At 54.1% G+C, this 12,460-nt stretch overlaps 2 protein-coding genes across 6 annotated transcripts in view; one reads left to right on the top strand and one right to left on the bottom strand.

Moving 5' to 3' along the window:
• Positions 1-716: 716 nt before the first annotated feature.
• On the top strand, positions 717-4,142 carry LOC120410893 (pyroglutamylated RFamide peptide). Of its 2 annotated transcripts, none has more exons than XM_039561493.1 (2): positions 717-826; positions 1,916-4,142. In XM_039561493.1, exon 2 carries the CDS (start codon positions 1,916-1,918, stop codon positions 2,300-2,302), a length of 387 nt encoding a protein of 128 aa, XP_039417427.1. In that variant the 5' UTR covers positions 717-826; the 3' UTR covers positions 2,303-4,142. The 2 variants fall into 2 exon arrangements, with proteins under 2 accessions (XP_039417427.1, XP_039417426.1); XM_039561492.1 differs by lacking the exon at positions 717-826 and adding an exon at positions 1,479-1,636.
• A 3,192-nt stretch (positions 4,143-7,334) lies between these two features.
• The window catches only part of ABL1 (ABL proto-oncogene 1, non-receptor tyrosine kinase), a 78,199-nt gene continuing 73,073 nt past the window's right edge, over positions 7,335-12,460 (bottom strand). For all 4 annotated transcript variants that reach the window (XM_039561531.1, XM_039561532.1, XM_039561533.1 and 1 more), the window contains one exon: positions 7,335-11,006. In XM_039561531.1, coding sequence (XP_039417465.1) covers positions 9,307-11,006 — 1,700 coding nt within the window. In that variant the 3' untranslated portion in view covers positions 7,335-9,306. The remainder of the gene's footprint in view (positions 11,007-12,460) is intronic.

A 12,460-nucleotide genomic window follows, 5' to 3' on the forward strand; every position in this document is an offset into this window, starting at 1 on the left:
GCTCCAGGCTGTTATTTTCCATTCAGTTTTACCTCCCCTCCACAGCATTAATCACCAAGGAGCAGGAACGAAGGGCCTGGAATGCTGCCTCTTCCCAGGCACCCCAGGCACCCTAAGGTGTGCTCAGGGGAGTTCAGGGATGCCATGGCCCCTCATCTGCCCCACGTCACAGCCTGGCAGGAGCCCCTTTCCTGACAGAGGGTGTCACATCCCACTCTGCCACAGCCCAGGACAGACCTGGAGGGGACAGAAAGGTGCATTGGGGACCATGTCCCAGCACTGGTGGCTGCATGCGTTGACCAGAGAGGGTGGGAGCACTTGGGCATGTCCATGTGGGGCCAGGCTCTGGGTGGGTTTGGGGGTGCAGGGGTCTCCAGTGGTGCCTATGCACCCATCACACACACTTATGTGTGGGACCCCCAACAGCCGCACACAAGGACACATCAGCCAGATGAGGGGGACACACTTGGGCCCCCAGACAAGACCCTCCCTCCCGGCAGCATCCCTGACAACTGCCAGGGACACAAGGCCAGCTCCCAGCTGCTCCTCCAAATGAGGCAGCAAACGAAGGTGGCGCGTTAATGAGCGGCGTTGCCGCACTCCCATTGTGGCAGCTCCACCAGCCCCTGCCCCCTCCATCCCCCTCTTCAGCCCCCTCCCCGAGGATCCCACCCTCTTCTCTCTGTGGCCACACGTCCAAGGGGTGACATGGCAATCAGCGCTGGTGACTATTTAATGGCCCAAGGTGGGCTGGCCACTCATCTGGACGCAGGGTGGACAGAGAGGTGCCAGGGCTGGCAGCACCAGCCAGTGCGGAGGAGCAGAGGTGAGTGACCGGTGACCGTGTGTCTGTCTGTCTGTCTGTCCCTGCTTTACACCCCTGCCTCGATGGGCAGCACAGCCAGGAGGAGGCAAAGGCTGGTGGGAAGCAGCTGGGGACCCACCGGCACCCCCAGACCCCAGGACGGGACTCAGCAATTTGGCTCCACGACGGGCAAAGGGGTGCAAAAAGGAGAGAGCAGAACAGAGGCAAGGTGTGAAAAAGGTGGGGAGTGAAGCCCAAAGCGAAGCCTCCAGGCTCAGGGGTGTTGGGAAGGGCAGGCAGGGGCTTGAGTGCACCTGGGTCTGGTGCAGGAGAGAGAAACAGCCCCCTCAAGCCAGCATAGAGCAAACACCCTGGCCCCCAGCACCTGCAGCAGCTTTTAAGGCAATACCTCCAGATAATAGTAGTAGTAATAATAATAATAATAATAATAATAATAATACAACCCGTTTCCTCTTTCTGAGCCTTTGTGGGAGGAGGAAGGGAGGCAGAGCAGCCCTCCCCCTGCTGAAGGTCACCCCCGCCTGTGGCACTGCACGAGGCTCAGGACTTCACTCCCTTCTGCTCTGCTCAGACCCCTCTGCCAGGGCAGCTCCGAGCCCCATAAAGCAGAGGGATGTCGAGCACCTTCCTCTGCCTCTGTGTCACCCGGGCAGGACCCGCTCGTGGGGACGATCAGGGCGATGCTCCCGCGGTGCCTCCAAGCGGAGCGGGCAGCTCCGGAGCCCATCGCCCTGCCCGGCTCTCAGCCCCCTCAGCCCCCAGCCCAGCGCTCGGCAGCGAACCAGCGGAGCAGCTGCAAGGCTGGAGCGTGTGAGCACGGACTTGCTGCCGATGTAGGGCAGCGGGGGTCCAGGAGGCAGGGGGGAGCTCAGGCCCCCAGCAGCCCCGCTGGTGCTGGGTGCTGGTGTGGAGGCTGCAGAAGGAGCAGTGGGTGCCTGGGGGGCTCTGGCAGGGGCGGCAGGGCTGGTTTGGGGGTGCCGCAGCAGGGATGGGGAACTGCCGAGGGCAGCCCGTGCTGCGGCCTCAGCCGCTGCTCGAGGATGTTCGGTGCTTCACTGACATTCCTTCCCCTTCCTGTGCTTCCCCCAGATGAGAGCGCCCTACTCGCTGTCCTGCCTCTTCCTCCTGAGCCTGGGAGCCTGCTTCCCTCCCGGCGAGCGGTGGGAGCCGGGAGACCCCGGGGAAGGGGCTCTGCTCGGTCCCGGCTGGCAAACGGCGGCGGAGGGCCGGGGTCCCGGCTGGAGGGCAGGGGCAAAGCGGAGGCGAAGCGAGGAGCTGGACGCGCTGCTGAGCATCGCCGGGGAGCTGCGGGGATACGGCACGGCCGGGGCCGGGCAGCGGCCGGGCAGGCGGGGGGACCCCGAGCTGCTGCCCGTCGGAGGGGAGAAGCGCAGCGGCACCCTGGGGAACCTGGCCGAGGAGATCAACGGCTACAACAGGAAAAAAGGGGGCTTCACCTTCCGCTTCGGGAGATGAGAGCTTGGACTCGATTCCCCACGTCCTGCGGGTCACCCCGTCCCGTCCTTCCCTTCCGTCTCACCTAGGTTTGCTCGGACAAAAGGATATCGGGGGGCTTTGCTGCCGGGGTTGCCTTGGGGAGGGGGGACGCTGCGTTTGCTCCACTCCCAGCTCTGCTCTAGATCTCCCATCCCTGTTCCCAACCGATGCAATGGAGGAAGACGAGGGTGCCTTAAAGAGAAATCACCAAATCCCTTCCCTGGTCACACACAGCTCTTGTTGGGGCACAGGGAAAGGGCCCAGTGCTGGGTCTCCAGTGCTGCAGAGCTGGCAGAGAGCAGGGATGGCACACGGGCATGGGCAGAGGAGGGTGGCACAACGGGATGGGCAGTAGGGCCGTGCAGCAAGGCTGGAGGGTTACAGCAGGATAGTCCTGGTGGTGACAGTCCCCAGGGAGTGCCTGTAGTCCAGGGCCAGCTGTCAGGGAGGAGAGGGTCCCTCAGAGCTCTCCACCGAGTGGCTGCTCTCCTGCCTATTAAGGAAAAGTCCCTCCAGCAGCAAATTCTGCTTAGTGTCAAATGCCTCTTACACGAGGCAGCTCCTGCCTGCAAAACCAGGGCAGAGCAGCGGGGTTCGAGAAAATCTTGTCCTTAACAACCCCTGGTGCGTGCACAGAAAGCTGCCCTGGCATCACCAGTCCTGCCACAGCCCCACCTCCCTGCTCATGCCCCGAGCCCCAAACTCCTCACCCGGGTGAGACAGTGATGGCCAGCCTTCAACGTCCTTGTCACATCACCCCGGCTCCTGCCTGACAGCCTGGCCCTTCCTAATGCCTTCCTGGTCTCATTACCACCTATTCCCAGCTGTAGCTACTGCAGAACTTGAAGTAGGACTGACCTTCAGCAGTAGAACTTCAGAAGGACTGAAACAAGGACTTCTGCACCTACTGGGGCCACTGAGAGGTGCTCGGTGGGTGTCCAGTCACCAGTGGTGCAGCTTTGGGAATCATTAGCCCCAAAAGCCAGCACAGTCACAGTAGCACAGAAGAGCCCCACTGCCCAGCCGCTGCCTTCCCCTCCTTTGGGCAGATTTAGCTCTGCCAATGCTGGCTTTTCTCTGTGCCTGCCAGAGGTACCAGCAGTTAGAGCTCTAACTACCTGCTGCAGGCACTAATGGCAACTTACACACTGAGCCACTGCTGGTATTTCATTGCAGGCACAAAAATGAGCCAGGAGATGATTTGCAAGCGCTAAATTGCACCCTCAAAAATCAGAGACCGTGGCAGGATTTGGTTGGGGGAGTAAAAAGATAAAAAAACCCCTTAAATCAGGCTGCAAGAGGTGCATTGTAATATCCATCAAGCAGACAGACCACTTAATGCAGTGCTGCGTGAGTTGTTCTGGCAGCAGGAGCAGTGACTGAGGCTGAACGGAGGAGCTGGGACCCAGGGGAAAACAGTTGTGGGGCAGCAGGTCCAGGGAGGAGCGATGGATGCACAGGACCAGGCTCATCAGAGCAGTGCAGAACGGGAGGGACTCCAGGTTTGCAGGGACACAGACAGTGGCAGGATTTGGCCTTCACACGAGGACGGCGCCGGCTGCGAAGGTGAGGAAGGGCATTTCCTGCCCCTGCATCCCTGCTGCCCTGACCGTCTCACACTGGGGAGCACAGCAGCGACCGACGGCACTCAGGGTGGCTGAGCCCACGCCAGCCCCCACCCCAGGCACCCCCGAACCCACCTGCATCCCTCTCAATTCCCGCCCCACTGAAGGCCCCCTGTTTGGATCGGGACGCAGGCGCCACGCTCGCATCACACAGCGGAGACGGAGCTTTATCGATGTTTCTACGGCAACGGCTTCCCCCCACCCCCCTTTCTTTTGAGTGTTCAAACCATCAATAAACACGCACTGATCAATTTTACCCTGCGCTGGAGTCGGGGGGAGGGCTGGAAGGGAGGAAGGGGGAAGAGTTTTGGAGTAACTCTGGGTCAGTGAGGGCTGGTAAATCCCTGGCTTTGCTGTGATGGATCATTGCAGGGGAGAGTGGCACTGACTGCTGCAGAAAGGGAAAGGAAACCTGCTGGGCAATGCTGTGGCTGCGGGGATGCCTGGGCTCTTGCACTCAAGTCCGGGAGAGGAACAGGCTCAGAAGAGCCTCATAAAAGCACACACATAACGAGGCTTTGATTGATGTGCAATAACGTCGGTAGAACTCACTGAAAATTGGAGCACTTACCTGGCAGGTGGGACAGTTGGGCTCAGCCCCCACGCCTCAGGGCTCCTTGATGCCACCAGGGCAGTGCCATCACCCTCTGCACCCTCTGTCTGGAAAGGGGCTCCTGCCAGGCTGTGACGTGGGGCAGGTGAGGGGCCATGGCATCCCTGAACTCCCCTGAGCACACCTTAGGGTGCCTGGGAAGAGGCAGCATTCCAGGCTCTTGATCCCTGCTCCTTGGTGATTAATAGTGGGGAGGGGAAGTAAAAGTGAATGGAAAGTAACAGCCTGGAGCCTGGGGGTGTGTCTGGGAGGAAGGAGGGGGAACATGCCAAGAACCCCTGCACACTGGCCACGGTATCTGCCACCCAGCTCCCACAGGAAGCTACACCCCTTCCCAGTTCCTCTCCTCCTGAGGAAGGGAGCAGCTCCCGAGGGGACCCTGAACACCTTTGAGAGGCAGAGAGCTCACAACCCGCCCTCACACCAACCCCTAAGGAGCTGGATCAACCAGGGCCTGGATTCCTCTACACGCGGCCAGTGCACCGAGACAGCGGGAGCCGATGCAGACATTGCTATCACTGCTGAGACTCTCCGCTAACCTTCCCTGCCCAGGCACAGCCCTCAGCCCTGCCCTGGCCTCTGCTCATCTGTTCCGCTCCCGTGGGCTGCCTCTCCCCTTTCCTCCCCCCGGGCAGACCTGCAGCACTACAAACACACACAACGGGAACAGCGAATCTCAGAAACCCAAAGGATGCTCTGCAGAAGAAGAGCCCGGTTTAATTGTGTCCAAGGGACTCATGAAGAGGCTCTGTGTATCATAACTGGGTCATGCAGGCTCCAGGAGCACAGGTGGGACCTTTACCAGCAGAATTGATGGTAGGACAAAGAAAGAACCCTCAACAGGGGGGCGATCGCTGGGAAAACATTCAGCATGGCCTGGTTTGCAGGTCAGCTTTCGGCTGAGCTGGATCTACCACTGAGCACTGAGCAGCACTGCCAGGCAGGACAGCTCTGAGCCCGGCCTCAACACTGAAATGACTGAGGGCTGTCCCTCACCCACAATGTTAGGAGCACTGGCACAGCCAAGGCATCAGGACTGACCAGGAATCGATCCAGGAGCATCATTCTCAGCAGCCCACCCAGGCCAGGTCTCATCCTCAGCAAGGAGTGTGTCCCACTGTGCTGCCAGTCCCCTTTTAGATGCACAGGTGATGACAGGAGCCCTCTCCTCAGAGATGACACTGTGCTTAGGTGTATTTTCCTCTCTTTTCAATTGTGGAAGGATGAATGTGAGCCAAGGAAGAGTCTGTGGGCTGTCCCTGACCATCCCAGGTGACAGGCAGTGGTCTGGCACATCTGAACACACCACTGGCCCAGCCAGGCTGCCATGCCAGCCTGACCATAAAAACATGGGGTTTGTAAGAAGAGTGAGCATAAAACACTGACCAAATTTTACACCTTGTGACAAACAACTTCTCAACAAAAGGCAAGATGACATTAAAGGAAAACGTAAAACAGTGAACATTGTAATTTCAACGACACAAAACCCAAAACAAAACCACAAACACAGCTATTTTTCCCTCAGAGCACTCTCACTTTCAAGCTCAATAGCCTTGAAAATTGGAGCAATCAAACTGTTAAATGCATCGATCTGTTAAATCAACTCCTACTGTACTCAGCTAAATTTAGCCTTTAATCCCCCGTCTCTTACTCCCAACACCACAGATCTGGGGGCTTTCTGCAGCCAGGTCAACCGGCCTCTGCCTTCCCACGACACCATGCACCAGCCCCTAAGCCAGCAGAGATGCAGATCATCAGGAGTGGTTGCACTTAGGGGCAGCTTAAGCTTCTCCATCTTACCTCAGCCCACAGCTGCTCACCACATTGAAGTTTGGACACTGACCTTTGCCAGGGTGTTGGTCACCATCCCACCCAGACCTCGCAGTGCTGCGGCTCCGCTCCCTGCAGACCTCTTTGCTGTGCCTGCGCCTTGCCAAGTGCAGGCCATGAATGGTGTTTATACTCACCAGTGCACCCTCATGCTTCTCCTTCACCTTCTTCAGCCTCACCAAAAGCAGCCCAATGCAGTTGCTGTCACAGGAGGCCAGGGTTTCTCATGAGCATTGTTCCCCCAGCCCAGGAGTGAGCAGATCCCAGTGCCAGGCCCCACAGATTGCACCATAGACTTACTGAGGGAATTAGAAATGGGAAGAACTGGGTTATAACCCTAAAACATCACTGTGGAATGGTGGGACCTCGGGCACACCACGCACTGTCACCCGCCGTTGTTTCCTTCTCATCCTTTCTTTAGTCTTTAGCATCTTCATTAATCAAGGCAGTGGCTCATTTTAGAGGCTGCTCAGTACCTGGAAACATCCCTCCTTCATAATTTAGAGCCTTCAGCCAGAAAGGCTGAAAGGAAACAGAAAATAAGAATGGGCAACCAGACATGAGGGAGGGACCTGTATGAGGAGAGAAACTCATGGGTCATTTCATAGCAGAGGAAGAGGTAAACACAACAGCAGCTGAATTGCAGAATACAAACCATTAACAGAGGAAAAGTTCCACCAAATCTCTTGATTTAAATCTCCTTGAAGACAACAGCAAAGTCTTTGATTCAAAAGAGGTGATGACACAGTCTTTACTCTGTGCATCTCTTTTCTCTCCTGACTTTTCAGAGCCAGATCAAAAGAACATGGAAAAGGGCTGCTGGCCTGGCTCTGACCATCCCACTGGGCTGAACCCCCCGATCAGGGAACTCCTGGTTTTGGAGGCAAAGTCTAAGGGAAGTCAGCTGGGTTGGGAAAGTCTCACTAACAGACAAACACAAGTCTTCTTCAACATTGATTTATTTTTAAATATACTACGCAAGAGAGACTGGAATAAAAAACAAATCAAAAAAAATGGAAAATAGAGAAAGAGAGAAGAAAGAATTGAAGTCGTGTACAGAAACAATCTGTACTGGACTAAATTAAAGGGGAAACGACCCCCTTAAGTATCACAGAGATGAAGGACAGAGCTATTTACACACTGTAAAAAAGACAAGTCTACAAAAGTGTGTAATAACGAGATACAAATGTATAATATAGTGGCACAATATGTTATCAAAGTAAAAACAGTACCTCCAGGAAAGAGACAATTCAAGGGTTGGGTTTTTTCTTACGTTTTTAAAGGCAGCCTGTGGCAGAAGTGTGTATTTTCTTTTGAACATTTGTCACGTGTCATGTCATGGCTGTTTGTGAGGGCGAGAAGTGGCGTGAACACACACGAGTGAACTACTAGAAATCATATACAAAACAAACAGTTCCAAAGAGAACAGCATAAAATACAATTGAAGGCAATTAGTGTTTAAGATACACAAGAGGGGTCACAAGTTACAGGGGAACAGAAAATGGAAAATGTGTTTTTCTCATGTTTGGAACTGTTAAGAGGAGTTAAATTGCACTGTTAATAGCCCTAAACCTTGTTCTTTCACTATTGTCATGAGTCACAGTTAGTTCCCAGCATTAATTGGGAAGGTCACAAGACCTTGGCAAGGAAGGCCAGGAGTCTTGCTGTCAGCATGTTGTGGCAGTTTCCTTGGGAGATGCACCCCAGAGAAGTGTCTGCAGTCTTCACAGATCCTTTTTTGATGCTGGATGGAACCATGCTGGCATGAAGGTAGAAATGCTTTTAACCCAAGTACTGGCACTGGAGCTCCTCCCGGGGGGTTCCAGTGGCACAGAAAGGCAGGCACCACAACCCCTCAAAGCACAGGGCTCTGCAGGAGGGCTGAGGCCAGGCTCCATCTCCCTTCACAAAACAAAAGTTGGAAATTCAACCGGAGACACAGCAGTTCCCACCCACTGTGATGTGCAGGCTCAGCCAGAACAGCTGCTGGAGGCACAGCTGTGTGCTCCAACAGAGCCCAACCCATCCCTTCCCACTGCCACCCTCCCAGCCGCCCAAGCTCTGCACCCCCACCCCAAACACCGGCCCCATCAGTGTCAGACATCACGAGAGTGCCACAGCACATCCTCCTCCAGGCCTTCTCCAGGCCTGTTCTGCTGCCGAGGGAGCTCTGCAAACAGGCTCCTGGGCTGTGACATCCAACACTGTGAGCCCAAGCAATCCACTGGAGCTGAAGAACATTGAGAAACTACTGAAAACACAGAAATGAAGGGTAGCAGGTGGAATCAGAGGAAGAATTTGGGCAATCATCACTTGTAGCATTCTGTCATTAAAAAAACCTTACATTAATAATTTTTCCCCCTTCCCTCCCAAGCACCAAATCTGTTGCATTAGTGTCAGGCAAATGTCAGACTTGGGCCAGGGCCATGTGCTGGGCAAACTCTCCCAAGAAATACAGTGGGTATATTGCTATCCAAACACTCATCCTCATGTATAGGGGGGCAGAAGGAGGGGACAAAAAAGCAGTACAAAGTCCTCCTGAGGAGGATGGCATCTCAGTGTCCACCAGTCTGGCTTCAGTCTTAACGGTCTGTCCAGAACAATAAAATATTAATAAAAAGGCATGATGTGACATCAGCATTTAGACTCGTAGTCCACAAGGCAAGAACTCCACAGATAAGACGATTACAATTATATGAAACACAGGGAATCTGAGTTCAGAGGGTGGGAAATGCCTCCTGAACACAGCCCTGCCCTTGGGAGCTGGGGTGTCCATTCACAGTCTGTGTCCCTGGCACAGCCCTAACCTGAACGCCCTGCTCCTTTGTCAGTCCACACGTTACTCTCTCCACAGTCGGCTTTGGCCCATTACAATTGATTGATTCACTTGTTTTGTTTTTCAGCCCGGTTTCTTGCTACCTCTGAACAATGTCGCTGATTTCTTTCACTGAGCTGAGCAGTTTGCTAAAGTCCTGGGTGGCCGCAGGGCCGCTGCCAGCGGTCGCTGGGCAGATCTGAAGCTCCCGTAGGTTGTTCTCCAGCTTATTGATGGCCTCCCGAAAGGCAAATTTGTTCCTCATCTGCTGAATGGAGTCCACGTAGCTCACGCAGAAGGTGTAGAGGTTCTTGCCAGCCTCCAGGACGGCGCTGTGGCTGGCCATTTGCTCAGAGTTCTTGCTGATGGCGAGCCGTAGAGCCTCGGTGCTTTCCAGCACCACCCCTTTGGTGATGGTGCCACTGGCAATCCTCTCTGGGGGCTGCCGGGTTTTCCGCAGAGAGACCCTGGTGGATATGAGGGGGATGAAGGCTGTGGATGACGCCTGGTCCCCACCTGGGGCAGAGGGTACGGATGAGGAAGAGGCAGCTGGGGTTGCCGTGCTCAGCAGCAGCTTTGTAGAGGACTGTGGCTTTGGTACAGAGGGGATCCCCAGCTTTTTCACACCTTCCCCTGACTGGTTTGGCTTGACAGCATCACTGCCTGCAGCCTCTCCAACCTGAGTCAACTGTTTGGATTTCGGCCCAGACACCACATCTGCTGCTGCTTCATGGCTGGGACTGTGAGAAACCTTCCCAGGCTTGGCAACGGAGGATGAAGACAGTGGGAGCGGAGGGGCTGGTTTCAGCTTCGATAACTTCCCTTTGTCCTTCCCTGCCGACTCCGAGGTCTGCTTGAGCCTCCTCAGGCGTGGCTCCTCAGAGGAAGCCCTGCTGGCCCCCACGAACCCAGCAAGGCTGGGTTTGGCAGCAGAACCTTGGTCCATTGTCACAGTGGTACCTAAGGCACTGGATTTGACTCCATCGTCCTTGTGGAGCCCACTGGAGGAAGGAGGCGCAGCAGGTTGCCTACGGCCAAGTTTTGGCGTCAGGGTGGGAGGGCTGGAACCAGGGCTCGACTCTGCATCTTTGAACACGTCATCAGTGGTCTCTTCATTCTTCTTGAGCAGCCGTGGAGGAGGGGTCACTGTTCCCCTGACAGCAATGTCAGTCTTGGCCTCATTCGCCCGCTTCCGAGGCAGTGCTGGCTTTTCACTTTTGTGCCCCCCAAAAGTGGAGGAATCAAACTGGCGTCCCGTGGACTGCAAATCCCGAGGCAGAGTCACGGATTTCCACTCTGTGTCCTTTGCTCCATGGGGCACACAGGAGGCTGAGCAGGACCTTAGGAAACGCTTGCTGGAGTTGGAACTGCTCTCCTCCTCACCAGCCACCCCTCGACTGCTGCTCATCGTGCTGGACTTCTTCCGTAGGTGGGGAGATAAGAACCCAGAGTTCCCTGCCACAACCCCGTTGGTGACACCAGCCCCATTGCTTGGGCTCTGGAACTTGGAGAGGTCAGCTGTGTCTGCAGCGGGGGCAATGAAAGCTCCATTGCCAGCATCCCTGCACTCCTCCTCCCCGCCCGCCCTGCGCTCCGAGTGTCCGTCCATCTCCCTGAAGGAGCTGCTCCGTTTTGGAGGGGTAGGGGCGGTTTTCTTCTTCTTCTTAATCAGGGCACTGAAGAGGTTGTGTTTTTTGTCTTTTGGAAGCAGCCGCTCATCTTCATTCAAACTGCTCTCCAGGGCCACCCTCTCCTTTCGTGGGAGCAAGGGAGAAATAGCAGGTTCATGATCCAAGGGGTCTGCATGGGAAAAGGACAGAGGTTTTGAGCATTGGTCCAAGAGCCAGAATAACCCATTTTCTTACAGGATCAAACCACTGCAAGCACCTCCAAAAGGTGCAAGTTTTCTAAACAGACACAACTTCAGAGCAGAAATAAAGCTAAGCGCAGCCACACTCACTCCTAGACTGAACATGGTCTGTGATCCTGCTGCATCCATTCATTCCTGAGGTGGCTTGCCAAACTACTTTCCCTGTGGGTTTCTGACTGGAAGAGTGACATACAAACACTACATGTTTGTGTTCAGATTCCCATCCTCGCATCTGGAGACTTGTCTTAACTTGACATTGTGAAGAAGATAAATACGAAGAGGCCTTTGCTTTAGTCCCTGTGCTATTGCTGTCTTTTGAATCACTGACCCTCTGAATTAATAAGGCACCTCTGTAACCCACCTCCATCCCCAGGCTCCTCGTTCATTTTCCTGATGTCATCCTTTGTGGGGAATGGAAATAACTGTTTCATGAGCAGAAATCGAGATCAAAATATGACACTTCAGGTCATACCACTGTGAAGATGCTCAGCTTTGTACCGGAACAGAAAAGGGGCAGTACCAACCTCCTTCAGCAGCAATGCAGCAGAGGGAAGCGATGGGGTGACCCTCTCTCCACTTACAAGCAATACTTAAAAATGAATAATGGTTTATAATAAATTCATACAGAGTCCTGAAGGTCTCTGTGTCTGACTGACAGAGGGGCTCGTTCCTAGGCCAGGCACTCCAATGGCATTCTAATCCAAAGGAGGAATGCCTGCAGGGCAGCATATACATTTACAGCTTGACTAGGCAGCAAGAAGGGAGATGAAGCAGAGTCATAAGGAAGGATGCTTCTTAGTCACAAACTGGTGATCATCATGCTATGGGTAGGATTTTGGCTGAGGAATGGATTTTGGCTGAGGGGAGAGAATTCGAAAAGAAATAGTTGTGTGCTTTGAGAAGACAACATGTTTGCACAGGAACTCTGCAGTTACACCATTCCCACAGGACTCAGGGGGACCTGGACAGCCAGAAGAGCCAGGCTGTGGCATTACTGAGTACACAGTGGAGCTGCAGAAATCCAGAGAAAACTAGCAGCTAGCACTGAGGATCAGCTTCCAGCTGCTGGACTTGCTATGGAAACACTGACAATTGGAAGGGAAACTGCAATAAAACTTTATTGTGAAAAATATTCTTTCACAGTAAAGAGTGAAATGATTCCCAGCATAATGTTAAAATCATATTATGCCTGCTGTACCTGAATTTCTCAAAGCCCTCAAGTATTTAAATGAAATTATTTTACTTCAAAAGCTTGTAATAATAGGCAATTATATTTCCTATATATGGTAAGTAACTTTCCTTCCCGAGTCACTGATACTTCTTTATCCAACATTTTAAATACCCTCTTTTTTCTGCCCCCCCTTTGTCTAGGTGGACATTGGTT

This window comes from Corvus cornix, chromosome 17, assembly GCF_000738735.6.
Source record: "Corvus cornix cornix isolate S_Up_H32 chromosome 17, ASM73873v5, whole genome shotgun sequence".
In the NCBI taxonomy this organism is placed as follows: Eukaryota; Metazoa; Chordata; class Aves; order Passeriformes; family Corvidae; genus Corvus; species Corvus cornix.

Bases quoted from the DNA above. Each gene is read 5' to 3' on its own strand.
- LOC120410893 (XM_039561493.1), top strand. From the start codon at position 1,916: ATGAGAGCGCCCTACTCGCTGTCCTGCCTCTTCCTCCTGAGCCTGGGA.